The sequence below is a fragment of the Anopheles moucheti genome, chromosome 3 (genome assembly GCF_943734755.1).
Source record: "Anopheles moucheti chromosome 3, idAnoMoucSN_F20_07, whole genome shotgun sequence".
Taxonomy (NCBI): Eukaryota; Metazoa; Arthropoda; class Insecta; order Diptera; family Culicidae; genus Anopheles; species Anopheles moucheti.
In genome coordinates, this window is record NC_069141.1 from 88,947,018 (window position 1) to 88,964,903 (window position 17,886).

Here is a 17,886-nt window from a genome sequence, read left to right on the forward strand (position 1 = left end):
GGCGTTAGCATGAATATCCGATAGCCATTTGCTGAATACATCGCAAAAGCGTGTTGCATGTATGGGAATTATTATTCAGTATCCTAGTTACATGTTCATGAAAATAATTAGATACATTATTTCTTTTAGCAGTCCTTGTGATTTCGGATATCAATTTTAAAACTGCAATAAAAGTTACAGTTTGCTCAAATTTGACCTAAAATTAAACGAAGTCGATTTCAATGTGCAACTCTTGCACACGGAACACGGGTCGCTTCACCAATTCGCCATTTTGTTGTAGAAACTGTCAGGAGGTTTTGGCGGAAAAATCGCGATTATTGAATCACATTGTATTACAATGTAATAATTATTGTTTTTATAGAAAATCATAAAACAAAACTGAATAGCAGAAATTCAACCAGCTTTCTGTTGCCATTCGAATCCCAATCGGCAATCCCATACGTCAACAAGGCAGCTGTCATAATACGCACCATACACCAGCCTTCTCTTGCCGTTGCGATGCTTCAACTGTACCCTAGCAGGGCAAGCGTACGCACGGGAAAGAAGAAGTAAATTGTCGTTCAATGCGTGCAGACTGCGTTCGTGGTGCGCGTCATGTGAAAAACAACGAGCAAAAAAATTTGCGTGTCACGGGTGAAGCAGATTTTCCGTAAAAGTAAGCGTCGATGGTAGAAGATGGTCACTTTATTGCAGTGTTGTGTGTTCGTGGTGTCATTATTTGTATGTGAAATCGGGCACCAAATAGCAAACAGGACGCACGTGTGTCGTCATTACACGGAATGCATATGCGTGCTTATTTTTTGCTAGAAGTGATGCCATAAGCTCCAGTTCTCTGTCTTTTCTGTATATCCTTTCCACATCCTTGGTGTTGTTCTGGTTTAAATTAAGGCGAAGTTATCATGAGAAGTGTCCTTTCATGGTTTCTCCCTTCCTTTTGTACAACTGTGCGTCCCTGTGTGCGTGTCACCGTGGCGGGCACTTTGTCGTCCTGAAACCCGTGTCTGGCTTGGAGTCGAAGAGTGAAAGCATTCGTGCCCGAAGGCGCCATTATAACATTCCCCAGAGTAGATTGCAAACCAAGAAGGATTTCGAAGCGCCTCCGTTGTTGGTTTACAGTTCATCCGTGGGCCGCCCGGACACATTACAATGAGTGGTGCAATTCTTTCCCTTTTTTCCTGTACGTCACCTCAGAAAGTGCGTCACATTATATTTCGCGAAAGTGTCGTTCATCCGCTGTGTCTCTGCTGTGCAATGGTGGTAGTGTGTTGTCTTTTCCCGTGCATGCGACACCGAACAAACGCAAAAAAGACCGTCAGCAGACCGTTGACGCGTTTCCCGATAACACCTTCCCAGACATCCTGTGTTTGTACTGGATTGCTGGTTTGCTTTTGTTGCCATCTCAGCATTTGTCGCGCGTGTGTGTGTTTGTTGTTTACATTGCGTGGAGAAGGCTTTCCACCGTTGTGCAATTGAATGTTAGAAGGGTCACTTTTCTGCCGGTCCGGCAATTCGTGATGTGTAGTTATTGCGCCTTCTTTATATTCTGTGGCATCGATGTATGTTTATCGTGTTCGTCGAATGTAGATTTATTGATTTTATTTCCCTATTTTTGCAGCCAAAAAAGTGCATCATCACGAGATAAAACCCAGCGCGTAGATAGCTGGAACAAAATTCATTGGAGTAACAAAAAGCTAAAGCTAACAGCGTGTGGAATGTTGTTTCCCCAGAAGTAAAACAAAAAAAACCTACCTCATTTAGTGCGTGGCAGTGCTTGCCAAGGTAAGCCTCCGCAAGTGTGTGTGTGTGCGTTTTTGTTCAATCATCTCAACTGAAACTACTGAGATGAAAATTCTCACTCAGCAGTCCATGAAAGTTTAATGAAACAAAAAGTGAAAGAAAAGCGTGCTATATAAGGTTACAGTGCGGTGTGAAAAAGTACACCCCCAAGGCAAAATTAAAGGAGTAAATAGTGCGTGAGTGTTTGTGTGAAGTAACGGAAAGGAAAAAGCTGTGCGAAGCTCGCATATTCTACGTTGTAGAAAACCCAAACAAAACAAACCGCACTGCGGCGACGCGCCTATTTCCCTCCAGAAGAAAAATAAATAGAAGAAGGATCATCCCCCGTGTACTGCTAAGTAGTAGTGGTAGTAGTAGTAGTGGTGGTGTTGGTGTTGGTATTGTGTGAAAAATAGCATCGCACTCTTCCTGCCTTTTCGCAACAGAACGTCGTCATCCTGTTTTACGTCTCACCAATACACCTACCGTGACGACGACGATATGGCGGGTGTGTTCGATCTGGAGCTGCACGAGGAGGAGGACCTTCACGACTCGGATGACGACGTTATCGAGATCGAGGATGTAAGTAAAAAGTTCCGCAATCTTGATGACAACCCGGTGGAGATATTTAAATTCGACTCTTCTTCTAAATTTGGGGGATATGTTAGGAAAATTACCAGAGTCGAGAGTTTAGTACAAGAACAAGCATTTTTAGTAGAAATTTTGAAAACACTGGTATTCCTGCACGGTATTCCAGATTACTGAGAATAAATTGTACGATTTCGCAATCTTACCAAAGAAGTAATATGGACAAATTTGTTGAGAGTTCGTTCATAAAGTTATTATGCCCTGCATTAATGCAATCGTGCAGACAGTCCAATGTAAAACAGTCCAAGTGTAACGAAATGGATCGGAAACCTTCCAAACGGAGAGCAATGCCCTCTTATATGGGTGGAAAACCCAACCCCCGGGTTAACGATCAGCACGTCCGTCTTATTGCTTGCCGGCCTTTAACACTGTACGTGGACACATTTTTTATCGTAACTCGCCAATCCCTCCTGTTTGCTAATGGTAGAAAACAAATAAAACCCAAAAACCTCAAACTGTGAGTTGAACTCGCTAGCTTAAAAAACCCCACTTTCAAAACTGGGTTTCCATTCGACGGATTGACTCGCCAAAATTCAAGTAAAGAGAAGGGTAGCTTGCCTTTACCAGGGAGACATATACGCCGGAGAGGTCAGAGGAGTTCAAGAACAAGGGCCACCCGAATGTTAGGAAGTGTGGTTGCAAACAACACGCACCAGTCCCCCGAACCTTTCAAGAATGAAATGCTGTGGAATGCTTCACTTCTTGAGGGCAAATTCGCACATACACACGCACACGCACAAAAACTAATCTTCACCCCAAAAAAAAAAACCGGATGAAAGACACGGACTGACTGTACCCCCCTCGTCGGTTGAATGTACTCCATTCTATCTCTCCTCCTGTTTCGTAAGAACGCACTCAACCAGACAAGGTTAAACAGAGCGAGAGAGAGAGAGAGAGCGAGAGTGCGCGAAAGATCGGAAGAAAAGTACGCGAAAGACGACTGTAGACAAAGTACGCAGCCCAAAGGAAAGTTCTTTGACACCTGACGCGGTTGCTGTTGTTGCTGTTGTTGTGTGGTGTGTTGCGGTTTGTTGTTGCTGCTCTCTTTGGTTAATGGCGGTGTATGGCGCTTGGGCGGTTACTTTTTGCCAGACGCACCAGAAAGAGCCAATGCTCTGGGCGGCGGCGTCGGCGACCCCCAATGCGGCCGGATTCGGGCGAACGAACGGTGAATGTGTTGTCTGTCCTCTGTTTTGACCCGGCATTCGTGGCAACGAGCTGCACGGCATAGGGGAGAGCGGGGAACCCTCACGTCCATAATATTCTGCAGGACGCCGGACCCCGGCATCTCACTTGTGTTCTGCACAGGGAAGCGATTCGGTTTAGCGCGATTCTGCCCCCTTTTTTGGTAGCATGGGCGACGGTGGATTATTTGCCTTCCGGGGGTTTGAAGAACGCGTGCACTTACACGCGGCGACCCTGCATTTGGCAGCTGTTGGGGAGCGGGGGATACAACTTGTCCAGGGCATGCAGCAGTGTCTTCATTTCGGTTCCCCATCAAGGGGAGCCATCCTTTTGGCCTTTCATTTCGCAACGCAATTTCGAAAAGTTCAATAACATCATCCTCCCTGTCCGCTCGGCAATCCGAATGTGCAGCAGCTGGCACTGGGCGGCGTATTTTAACAAACTGGTTTCGTCCGTTGCTTGGGATGCAATTTTCTCGCGAATGCTGCACCAAACAGTGTGCGTGTTTGTCGCATATTTAACATTACTTTTAATTGTCTGAATGGTATTGGAGGTCTTTATTGGATTGATCATAATGATGATGAATTTGTAACAAATTTGCAAGCAAAATTATTTTCCTATTTAGATGCTATTTTCCAGCTGGAATAGGAACCGTATCCATTAATATGTAAATCGATTTTAAAAGGATCCAACGAGTTTCTAACCCTCGTGTAAATTACTATATGTGAGCGTTGTACAGGAAGTTAATTTGCAGACAGTAGTATCGATAATGTTATTCGGATTGAATAACAACTGGCCATTGGGAGCTGTTTTGACATTATTTTTCCTTCCCTTTGGTAGTGGTCGTGGGGTTGCTTTATCGTCTGTCCCATCGCTTGGAAATCCCCGAACCATTCAAGCATTCGTCATCGTTCATTCCGCACGCCGTACAGAAAACAGGGTTGTAGCTAATAGCCTTTTGATTGATCCATTCCATCCCCATCCCGCTTCATTCGCTGTGTACGCGCGTGGTTCATGTTCCATAATTGCCAACGTGTACTACGGATTGCATCCGCTGCAACGTACGCTACTGCATTACCCCCGCGCAGTCTGCTCTGCAGCTTGCCATTCATACCATGTGACATCCTCTTGGTTGTGTTTACTCACAGGGTGTCGTCCCCCGGTCCATTGTGGCTCTCCATTCCCTTGACGCGTTTGTCGCTTTTTGTTTCAATTAGTGTCCCGATCAACACGGCCGGTTGTGGAATAGTTGAAGGCTTGTAGGAATTATAGCTACATTGCAGTCTGTGCCACAATGGTCATTAAACTCTCCGACGACACACGGTGTACCAAGAGACGCAGCACAATGTTTGTCAAAAAAAAAACGAGACTCTGACATCAGCACGGTGTCTTGACGTCATGGAGGCATTACAAATGAGTCGTAGATAAACTGAATTTGCAACAGCCGCCACTATACCGTGGCCTGTTGTTTAAAGGCAACCGTGTAACGGAAAGATAAAAGGGATCGCAAAATTGCGTCCGCTTGGAATGTTCGTCTAGCAATTCCTCTTGACTCATGTTTCAAGGAAGCGCCAAGAAAGCATGGAAAGAAAATGTGAGCCGGTTTTCCCGGTTTCCCCGGCATGGAATTCGTTCCACGAACGGTGCACGGAAGGGGGAAAATCACACCATCAAAACCTCCGTTGCTCCGTCGATTTGATTCGATTGGTTTTTTGGGCTTGATGCGAAATGGAGCATCGTGCCTAAATGAAGGAGAAGAGAACCACAGGCAAGCTTCTATACCGTTTCTTTCTGTGTGTGTGTGGGTTGGAATGCACGTGGTACATGACCTCTCTGAGACACTGTTTTTTCTGTTGTTTTTCATGTTGTTCTTGCTATCGATTGAATGACTCATCGACGTAAAGTAGGAATCTTGGTGGTTTTTTTTATAATGTTTTGCTGGTGGCATTCGGTTTGCCATGTTGCCAGCAGCTGTAGTTCGTTCCATAAACATAATAATGGATTATTTGTGTGTGACTCACTGGATTTGTTATGTTGTTTGATTCGTTAACCACAAACATTAGTCATACATCAACTTGTACTTGCTCTTGGACATGGACGGTAATAAATGCGATTCCCTGTTTTGATAGAAAATGTTTCAGTTTGCTGTCCAAATGCTTTGGTAAATCCCTTATCGACAATACAATGTACAATGTGCTTTAAAATTCGAGTGCTTGAGGATATTAATCGCTGAAATGTGCAGGAGGATCGACAGTAACCCGAAGAAGCTTGACAGGAGAGAAGTTAATATTTATTATTCAGGGAAAATCCATGGGTCTGGATGAGGATAGAAAAATGTTACGGAACTACTCGAAGAACAGGTTCAGTAGCTGACAACGATCCAAGCAGAAGCCAGAGATGAGAAGGCTTCGCTTATATATCTACATGAGATATGAGGTTGATCTAGAGAAGGAAGATACAGTAATACTTGGGAATGTCCAAAAAAATACAAAGAGCTTTGCATGGGAATAGTTCAACGACTTGCGTTTGAGACAAGAACCAGGTTGCGGAATAAATTCAAAGGAAATAATAAATATTTCGGCACGGAATAAATATCTCAAGGTACCTGTGTACTGCGGCCCGCAAACGGAGGCACAAGTATGCTTTTAGCTGTGGCTTTCACATTCCTTCTCCGCTAGTTCCATTCTTTAAATGCCATCCCTCTCAAAGGCACTGGAAGAAATGGAAAAGCTGCTCCCCCCCCCCCATCCACCATTAGAAAGTATGAAAATGAAGGTGGCCAAAGCTTTCGGTTTTGTTTTTGCCCTTTGTTGCGAGGACACCTTGCGTTTGTGTTTGTATATATGCGCATGACATTGTCTGGTCGTATGCAAATCAGGCGTTGTGTTGTGTTGCTGCTTACCTTTGCGTCACCATTCGAAGGCATTTTTCCTTGAGCTTGAACTTGCCCCACGTCGAAGCAAGTTTGCAGTTTGTTTGATTTGTTGTTTTAAAAATCTGTTTTCCGTTTAATGTTTCAAAATGGTTTATCAATTTGTTGATGCAAAGGACCATTCATCAAGTTTTGGCCATTTTTGCGTTCAGCATCCCTCTTCTACCTTAACGAAGTGTAGTGAGCTTAGCTGCGGAAAGGTGCGAAAAAATCAACAAAACTGACCCCATTTCCAACCTTTCTAACCGATGCTCTACTTTGTACTGCTGCTGCTGCTGCTGCTGCTACGGTTGTGTGAGGTTGGCTCCACCTTGTGGTGTTTCGCAAAGTTACCCAGAGGCTGTGCAAAAAGTAACAGTAGTAACGGGTCCCAATCATCATCCTCATTACCATCATCATCATCATCATCATCATCGTGGTTTGTATTTCGCTACTTTTGCATTCGCCCGTCACACAAGACAAGACCAAGTCGATTGGGGATGCGAAAGCTCCCTCGTAAGACGGGAGGAGGAGGGTGGCTTACGCAAACGCGCGCGCGGCCTGTAGTGCCTGTGTAATGCATTGTGGTGGATGCTAACTACGAGTGGGGAGGTGGATCAGGAGGAGCAAGGAGTTGCACTGCGACGCATGAATGTTGGCTGAGAATGGAATTTGCAACTCGCCTACTTTCCCTTTAGTCGAGCAAAGTCCAAATGGGTTGTGAGCCGTTGCGTTAATAGATAGCTTTGTGTTATGATAGTTGAAGCTTAGTTTAAGCTGAAGAGCGAATCGTAAGGGTAGGATAGGTTTTGGATTTTGCAGTTAGGGTCAAGTTTTGCGTGGATAACCAACTGAAGATTAATAGAATTTCCCACCCACCCACCAAAAAAAGTTGATATAAATATTGAGCTCCAATTATAGTTATTAGGGCTATTTTAACAATGTATTCTACTTATTTGGTTGATCCTCTTTAAAGAGCCTAAGCTTTTATCTTCTTTTTTCTATCAAGCGTCTTTAAGATCACTTTAATCGAACCTGTTTAATTTTCCATCAGACGGCTATTACCCTTAGTATCGTTTTCCGTCCGGTGGAAACCCGTAGTATATCCGAATCATACTGTGCGCGTGTGGCGTGTAGTAGGTGTCGAATATCTTACCGTAGCTAAATTTATGCATCACAATACCATCCTGCTGCAACCTGACCGCCCACACACGCGCCTGTACCGGCGAACGAAAATACGGCGATTGGGCATATTGTCGGCGTGTGGTTGTGTGCCGCACTACCCCAGCGATTTGGCAGAAGGACTAGGATCTTCGGAAATTATAATAGAAGACGTGTGGCGCCGTCTAGAGCGTGATTGTAACTAAAAATACACGGCCGGCGCGAGTGAACAACGCGCGGCCGTGGTGTGGAGTACTACGTTTCCCTTCAATGCCCCGGAGTGTTGTACTTGCCGGGGGAGAGGAGTACTGCGTCGTCTAGGGACTAGAGGCCAGCGCACGGTGACAATGGTTGGAGCCGTTTTCCGAAGTCCTCCCACACGTCCCAAGGATCAGGGATGGGTGGTGACCGTGAGTAGGCAGTCGCTTGCGCCTTCGGTGTTTTACTCCTTTGTTGTCCATTATTTAGCCATTAAGGAGTTTTGACGGTGGCCTGGGAAGTCCCACTCCTTCTTTTATCCCTCAGTGCTTTTATCATCCTGTAAACTCTCTCGCCAGACATCGGACGCCTGCATGTGTTCGGTCTCTTTAGCCGAATCGTCCTACCCTAAATATAGTTCCGGGCGGAGCGAGACTTGTCACCGTGTTCGTCGGTCCGCGCTACGGTGCTTCCGTTTTCTGCTGCCTGCCTTCGCTTTCTTTTTTTTGGGGGACCGGTAGAATTATTTTTAGAATGTTTTACTTCTTGCAAATCAGTCAGACGAGATCAGACGCGTGGTTTTCGTGGTTGAGTTTGCTCTCTCTTTCTCTAGCACTAGCTCGCGCTCCTCTTTCCGGCCTGTCAGCATCCGTCCGCAATAGAGGGAAAAGCATTTAAGGAATTTCCATTTGGCTGATCGTCTAGTTCGCGGTACTCTTGGCTGCATTCGTCTGTAGTAGCGCTGTGGATTTTGCAAAGATGCGTCATGTTGAGATTTCCTTCGCGGTGCACTGTGAATCATCAGCCTATTTAGTCAGAGATTTTCCCGAAATTCGGTGGTTTTTACTCAGCTGCATATAATATGCGAATGAGACAAATTTTTCCTTGAATGCATTTGGAATTTCCTTCAAAAAACTTGGCAATGATTGTGGAAATGGATGGAAAGGCAAATCGTTGTCAATGAATTTTCCACCAAATCAGTTTAGCCATAACTATAATTAACCATGAAAAGAAAAGGCAAGAAGAAATGGTCGACTTCCTTGCTAGCAGACCGGCGAGACAAAATTCAACATTGAGCTTCACCTTCCGTGTGATAGTCGAAGGTGTATGGACTAGAGATGAGAATAATCACTCTTTTCAAAGATTTGAAACAGAGTCAAAGAGTGGGTTTAAAGATTTGAAACCTTTACTCACTCTTTTGAGATTCATTAAAAGTATTACACTGCATTAATGTTTTTACCACTCTTTTGTGCCTATACTCACTCTCACTCTCTGTGCCGACTAGCAACTCACACAGGAGTGAGTATAACTGTTTTATCACTCTTTGGATTATAATCACTCTGCAAGAGTGAGTAAAAGAGTATTATCACTCTTTTGAGATTGAAACGCTGATGATGAGAGAGCAAACGTGGTTTGTCACTCTCTTTGGATTTTAATGCCCGCCAGGGGATTTCGGGTTAGCAAGAGAGAGTAAAATGTGTTGTTTCTCTTGTTGGATTGTAAACATTGAGTGAAATAGGAAGAGTGTAAAAGAGAGTGACAGTGTTTTATTATTCGTTTTGGAATGAAATCGATGAATAGGAGTAAGTAAAAGTGTTTTATCACTCCTTTTGGATTCAAATAATTCTGTAGGTGTGATTAATTATTCTTTATAAATTTTTAATACATAATTTTGTTAATATCAGCATATTTTTTGTGCATGTATTTTCCGCTAGCTTTGCTAATAAATCTATCAAGATTGTTTATTGTAAATCACAGCAAAAATATAATTTCATTCAAACTATTTTTTACCAAGGACTGTTAAAATTAATGAAATATGATTTATTTTTACAATTTTGCATTCCTGGTTAAAGTGATAACGATTTGGAATACGACTATTATTTCCGGTTTTCGGTATCAAGGTGAATGAAAAAAATCTTGCTGTCCCTCGGTGCCCATAAATGACCGATTGCATCCTATTGTTTTACAATATACCATGTTAACTTTTTACCATTTTTCTTTCTTTATAATAAACCATTTTAAATAAAAAGATTTTAATAATCAATTTTTTTTTATAACAGCATCTTTTATTAGTTGAAATAAAGAATCAAGAGAGATCACTTGGAATAATCCATGTAATATATTCAAGTATAATAATTCATATATGCCTTAATTATAATTTTGATATAAACAGTAATATAAGATTTAGTACTTGGCCATTCCTACGCTAATAAAAAAAAAATACAGAAATAAACAATTTAAATAAGGAACCTCTTCTATAACTTAAGTGTCATAGTTTTGCTGAAGAAATAAAATTTCTTGCAATCTCTTAGGAGCTAACCTGTTGCGTTTTTCGGTATATATTTGGCCCGCCTTTGAAAATATACGTTCACAAGGAACCGAAGTCGCTTGTATGGAGAAAATTGATTCTACAATTAAGTGTAGTTTTGGATAATTTGACGCTTCTCTTTTCCACCAAAGAATAGGATCGTTTTCGAATGCTAGTCGTGGTGCTCTTAAATATCTCTCCAGCTCTCCAACTGCGGTATCTGTAGCATCATAATTTTCTTCGCTTTCATCGATGGTTTTAAAAAAGTCGTAGAATATGGAATCCGAACCTACAGTGCTCCTTGCTGTAGAAGCAGATGTTGTTTCTGGATACAAAGCTAACAGTTCGGTTAGTAAATCGTCGTATGCAGATTGAAATACCTCAGGTTCATTTTCAAATGCATGTTTTTTCATGCGTGGGTCAAGAATCATCGCTTTTGTTATCAGTTTATCATTTTTCATAGGTTCGAACCGTGATTCTAGACCCTGAATTAGATGAGCCACTAGAAGTTTAACTTCTTCTTCTAAATTTTCTGTCCGCGTCTGATATCCTTTGGTCTGTTTGAGTAAAACTCTCATTAGCAGCCCCATCTTGGATAACGTTACTGACTTTTGTGCTGATACGTGCCTTGTAGCTTCCTCAAAGAATTTAAGTATACCTATAGATTGTTCCATGATTACCCAATCCTTCCCTACTATATTGAAATTTAAGTTGAATGTGTCTTTGCAAACACCGAGAGCTACTTTATTTTTTAAAAATCGTTCTATCATCACGTAAGTGGAGTTCCACCGTGTTGCCACATCTTGCTTCAGCTTTAGTTCAGGCATTTTAAAGCTGCTCTGAACCTCGGCTAGTTTTCGGGTTGCAGCTGAACTCTTTTTAAAATATTTCACAATCCTTTTTACTTCATCCACAGTTTGTTTAATTGAGTCATTAATTGCACCTTGTACAATTAAATTAAGCGTGTGTGCAAAACAAGGAATGTGTTTAATTTTGAGGCCGCTAACTGCTGTCTTCATATTGGCTGCATTATCAGTCGTGATTGCAATAATTTTGTCATTCAATTTGAATTTTTTCATAACATCGTCTATCCACTGACCAATTTCAGACCCTGTATGCTTGGCGGAGAACTCGGAACACTCAAGCAGATATGAAGAGAGTTCAAAATTTTCATTTATAAAGTGTGCAGTTACTGCGTGAAAGCTAGTGTTGTTAATGTTACTCCAGCCGTCTGCTGTTAGCGAAACAGATTTTGAAACATTCAACTTAGCTGTCACCCTTTCCAAAATTTCATTATATACGCTAGGGAGCAATGCATGCGTAACAGTTTTTCGGCTAGGCAGGATGTACTGTTTGTTTAAGGCGCTTAAAAAATCTCTGAAATATTTGCTATCTACTAACGAAAAAGGACAACTGTCCTTGCACAGTGCGAATAGTAGTAATTTGTCCAGATTTCTCTTACTTTCACTAGATATGGGGCGGTTTTGCGTAAAAAAGGGTACGATGGTATTTTTAACTGAGCTTATAGCGCTGACTGTTTCTGCCAAAGGTTGAATAGCTCGCGAGGTAGTACCTTCTTCCGTATTGGCTGGTGGCGAGTCAACTGCATTAGTCCGATTACGAGGTACTGATGGATGAATGTTCTGCAGATGTCGAGTTAAGTTGGATGTCGATCGGTTTTTTATATGCAATTCCCTTTGACAGTATCGGCATTTAGCTGTTGTCCCGTCTGTTGTGCTGGTGAAATGATTCCATACTTGACTGCTACTACCGATTCGAGGCATTTTTTTGTCAGAAATAGCAACAACCTAGAAAGAATAATGGTATTACTATACTATTTACAAAATATGTATAATTTTGGATCGAACACATGCAAATAAAACATTTACGTAATACACCACTATATGTTTAACTTTCATACCTAACCGGTAAGGCTGTTTAAAATCAGTAATTATATGAAACTTGTAAAGCATGTCATTTGATCAATACCTCTACTAAACAAAATATTACACAAAAAAATCTCCTAAAAAACTGAATTGTTTTTTTATTATTAACGGAGTATATATAAGTTCTCAATAACTGATTTTTTTATTCTGGTATAACTAAATTTCGTTTAACAAATCACATCAATTTTAATTTTTGCATTGGTGTATCTATTAACAGATCAATAAAACAGCGTCTCTTTAATTCTTAGCTCATTGTTTAGTCTATTCATCGCACTCCCGGAACAAAATTGTGGTTAATATAAAAGGCACCAACACATATGTATTCTAGCATACAGCCTAATCGGAATATTTCACTTTACGCATTTATGTATATCTTGGAATCTTCTGGCTATTTTGCCAGCGTTTTGTCGTGAAAATAACTTTTAAGGTAAAACACTTGTAATGTACAAGAAAAGACTAAATACGATACGCCTTTCATCAATACCATTGTAGAGTTTCCGGAATGTATAATCAGGCAAACATATAATTATTAGAAAAATCGCACAGAGTACAAGATTTTTTCTTCACATTTACCTGTTTTCAAAGAAACACAACACGAGTTTGTTAGAATAATATAATAGTTTTCTCAAATCTAAAACACACTAAAAAAATCGTCAATTTTATCTTCACATCCAATGCCGCATGTTGTTCTGGCGCTAATAATTTTGGCAGAACCCGTGATGAGTTTATAAACGAAACAGTTGAGTTGAAACTTGGCATGATTGAATTTCGAATTAACTGCTTTTCGAAATCAAATTTAATTTAACAATATAACATCATAAGAGAAAAATGATTGTATAGGGGCAGACTCACCGGTTCCGGTAGAGTAACAGTAGTCAAAAAAGCACAAACCGAACATCCCCTATACAATCATTTTTCTCTTATGATGTTATATTGTTAAATTAAATTTGATTTCGAAAAGCAGTTAATTCGAAATTCAATCATGCCAAGTTTCAACTCAACTGTTTCGTTTATAAACTCATCACGGGTTCTGCCAAAATTATTAGCGCCAGAACAACATGCGGCATTGGATGTGAAGATAAAATTGACGATTTTTTTAGTGTGTTTTAGATTTGAGAAAACTATTATATTATTCTAACAAACTCGTGTTGTGTTTCTTTGAAAACAGGTAAATGTGAAGAAAAAATCTTGTACTCTGTGCGATTTTTCTAATAATTATATGTTTGCCTGATTATACATTCCGGAAACTCTACAATGGTATTGATGAAAGGCGTATCGTATTTAGTCTTTTCTTGTACATTACAAGTGTTTTACCTTAAAAGTTATTTTCACGACAAAACGCTGGCAAAATAGCCAGAAGATTCCAAGATATACATAAATGCGTAAAGTGAAATATTCCGATTAGGCTGTATGCTAGAATACATATGTGTTGGTGCCTTTTATATTAACCACAATTTTGTTCCGGGAGTGCGATGAATAGACTAAACAATGAGCTAAGAATTAAAGAGACGCTGTTTTATTGATCTGTTAATAGATACACCAATGCAAAAATTAAAATTGATGTGATTTGTTAAACGAAATTTAGTTATACCAGAATAAAAAAATCAGTTATTGAGAACTTATATATACTCCGTTAATAATAAAAAAACAATTCAGTTTTTTAGGAGATTTTTTTGTGTAATATTTTGTTTAGTAGAGGTATTGATCAAATGACATGCTTTACAAGTTTCATATAATTACTGATTTTAAACAGCCTTACCGGTTAGGTATGAAAGTTAAACATATAGTGGTGTATTACGTAAATGTTTTATTTGCATGTGTTCGATCCAAAATTATACATATTTTGTAAATAGTATAGTAATACCATTATTCTTTCTAGGTTGTTGCTATTTCTGACAAAAAAATGCCTCGAATCGGTAGTAGCAGTCAAGTATGGAATCATTTCACCAGCACAACAGACGGGACAACAGCTAAATGCCGATACTGTCAAAGGGAATTGCATATAAAAAACCGATCGACATCCAACTTAACTCGACATCTGCAGAACATTCATCCATCAGTACCTCGTAATCGGACTAATGCAGTTGACTCGCCACCAGCCAATACGGAAGAAGGTACTACCTCGCGAGCTATTCAACCTTTGGCAGAAACAGTCAGCGCTATAAGCTCAGTTAAAAATACCATCGTACCCTTTTTTACGCAAAACCGCCCCATATCTAGTGAAAGTAAGAGAAATCTGGACAAATTACTACTATTCGCACTGTGCAAGGACAGTTGTCCTTTTTCGTTAGTAGATAGCAAATATTTCAGAGATTTTTTAAGCGCCTTAAACAAACAGTACATCCTGCCTAGCCGAAAAACTGTTACGCATGCATTGCTCCCTAGCGTATATAATGAAATTTTGGAAAGGGTGACAGCTAAGTTGAATGTTTCAAAATCTGTTTCGCTAACAGCAGACGGCTGGAGTAACATTAACAACACTAGCTTTCACGCAGTAACTGCACACTTTATAAATGAAAATTTTGAACTCTCTTCATATCTGCTTGAGTGTTCCGAGTTCTCCGCCAAGCATACAGGGTCTGAAATTGGTCAGTGGATAGACGATGTTATGAAAAAATTCAAATTGAATGACAAAATTATTGCAATCACGACTGATAATGCAGCCAATATGAAGACAGCAGTTAGCGGCCTCAAAATTAAACACATTCCTTGTTTTGCACACACGCTTAATTTAATTGTACAAGGTGCAATTAATGACTCAATTAAACAAACTGTGGATGAAGTAAAAAGGATTGTGAAATATTTTAAAAAGAGTTCAGCTGCAACCCGAAAACTAGCCGAGGTTCAGAGCAGCTTTAAAATGCCTGAACTAAAGCTGAAGCAAGATGTGGCAACACGGTGGAACTCCACTTACGTGATGATAGAACGATTTTTAAAAAATAAAGTAGCTCTCGGTGTTTGCAAAGACACATTCAACTTAAATTTCAATATAGTAGGGAAGGATTGGGTAATCATGGAACAATCTATAGGTATACTTAAATTCTTTGAGGAAGCTACAAGGCACGTATCAGCACAAAAGTCAGTAACGTTATCCAAGATGGGGCTGCTAATGAGAGTTTTACTCAAACAGACCAAAGGATATCAGACGCGGACAGAAAATTTAGAAGAAGAAGTTAAACTTCTAGTGGCTCATCTAATTCAGGGTCTAGAATCACGGTTCGAACCTATGAAAAATGATAAACTGATAACAAAAGCGATGATTCTTGACCCACGCATGAAAAAACATGCATTTGAAAATGAACCTGAGGTATTTCAATCTGCATACGACGATTTACTAACCGAACTGTTAGCTTTGTATCCAGAAACAACATCTGCTTCTACAGCAAGGAGCACTGTAGGTTCGGATTCCATATTCTACGACTTTTTTAAAACCATCGATGAAAGCGAAGAAAATTATGATGCTACAGATACCGCAGTTGGAGAGCTGGAGAGATATTTAAGAGCACCACGACTAGCATTCGAAAACGATCCTATTCTTTGGTGGAAAAGAGAAGCGTCAAATTATCCAAAACTACACTTAATTGTAGAATCAATTTTCTCCATACAAGCGACTTCGGTTCCTTGTGAACGTATATTTTCAAAGGCGGGCCAAATATATACCGAAAAACGCAACAGGTTAGCTCCTAAGAGATTGCAAGAAATTTTATTTCTTCAGCAAAACTATGACACTTAAGTTATAGAAGAGGTTCCTTATTTAAATTGTTTATTTCTGTATTTTTTTTTTATTAGCGTAGGAATGGCCAAGTACTAAATCTTATATTACTGTTTATATCAAAATTATAATTAAGGCATATATGAATTATTATACTTGAATATATTACATGGATTATTCCAAGTGATCTCTCTTGATTCTTTATTTCAACTAATAAAAGATGCTGTTATAAAAAAAAATTGATTATTAAAATCTTTTTATTTAAAATGGTTTATTATAAAGAAAGAAAAATGGTAAAAAGTTAACATGGTATATTGTAAAACAATAGGATGCAATCGGTCATTTATGGGCACCGAGGGACAGCAAGATTTTTTTCATTCACCTTGATACCGAAAACCGGAAATAATAGTCGTATTCCAAATCGTTATCACTTTAACCAGGAATGCAAAATTGTAAAAATAAATCATATTTCATTAATTTTAACAGTCCTTGGTAAAAAATAGTTTGAATGAAATTATATTTTTGCTGTGATTTACAATAAACAATCTTGATAGATTTATTAGCAAAGCTAGCGGAAAATACATGCACAAAAAATATGCTGATATTAACAAAATTATGTATTAAAAATTTATAAAGAATAATTAATCACACCTACAGAATTATTTGAATCCAAAAGGAGTGATAAAACACTTTTACTTACTCCTATTCATCGATTTCATTCCAAAACGAATAATAAAACACTGTCACTCTCTTTTACACTCTTCCTATTTCACTCAATGTTTACAATCCAACAAGAGAAACAACACATTTTACTCTCTCTTGCTAACCCGAAATCCCCTGGCGGGCATTAAAATCCAAAGAGAGTGACAAACCACGTTTGCTCTCTCATCATCAGCGTTTCAATCTCAAAAGAGTGATAATACTCTTTTACTCACTCTTGCAGAGTGATTATAATCCAAAGAGTGATAAAACAGTTATACTCACTCCTGTGTGAGTTGCTAGTCGGCACAGAGAGTGAGAGTGAGTATAGGCACAAAAGAGTGGTTTAAGGAGTCATAAAAACTCTTCGTGCTGATTTATACTCTTTCACTCCCTCGAAGGTTTCAAATCACTCACTCACTCTTACTCAGCGTGCACATCTCTAGTATGGACTGTGTAGTGTGGCGCCCCTTCCAGGGTGAAACCGAATAAGGAAGGTCTTTTTTATCGACACCACCCAACTGATTACCAACCGGTAACACGAATGAACCAATGGCGCGTTGTTGGACCATGCTGGAACGAAGAAAACATCGCCCCACAGAAAAAAAGCCTCTCACACATAAAACATACCCCACCTAGACACACATTCAATCTATCGCGTGCGCGCTCTGCCCGCTCCACCCCACGCAGGGGCATCTCGTCTCCCCCAACGCCACCGTAAATGTGGGAAAGAACCCAAGGCAGAAAAAAGCGAAAAAGTAGATACACCACACCACCAACCCGCCAAAAAGTAGGTCAATGACGAATGGTTTGTGTTAGACGAAAAAAAACCGGGCCAGCAGCAGCAGCATAATAGAAGAGAAGGAAAACGACCCACCGACGGACGATCTATGGATGTATGTGTGCGCACGTGTTTGTGTGTTCCTGTCGGTTTGGATTGATTCACGGCGATTATGCCACAGAAACAGCGAGACAACGCGGCAAAAGTGGTGGAATCGGCGATTAGCGCACTGGAAAACAGAAGAGAATCGAAAGGGTAGACAGTTGGTGGTTTCGTTTTCCGTTTCGTTAAAGGTTAAAGGTTGTATTGAACTGTTTCGATTTTTTGACTAATAGAAACAAACTTTACAAACAAATTTTTCCATGAGGTATTAAGTGATTGCCATAGTAAAACACCATTGTGAATTGTGAATATTTTTCACCGTATTGTTTCGTTCTTCAAAGAAACTTTCTTGCCCGCTATTTTCGATGATTCAACACTGGATTTTGCCTTGGGTGAAAACGCCTACAAGTATGCAATTAATTTTTTAAACTATCGGCCATCTTCAAAAGCTGTTGTGTT

The 17,886-nt window shown here is 40.1% G+C and overlaps 1 protein-coding gene across 1 annotated transcript in view; it reads left to right on the forward strand.

Moving 5' to 3' along the window:
- Nucleotides 1–513: 513 nt before the first annotated feature.
- Nucleotides 514–17,886, forward strand: part of LOC128300240 (ribosomal protein S6 kinase beta-2) — a 33,397-nt gene continuing 16,024 nt past the window's right edge. The window contains exons 1-2 of the mRNA XM_053036239.1: nt 514–655; nt 1,616–2,358. Coding sequence (XP_052892199.1) covers nt 2,278–2,358 — 81 coding nt within the window. The 5' untranslated portion in view covers nt 514–655; nt 1,616–2,277. The remainder of the gene's footprint in view (nt 656–1,615; nt 2,359–17,886) is intronic.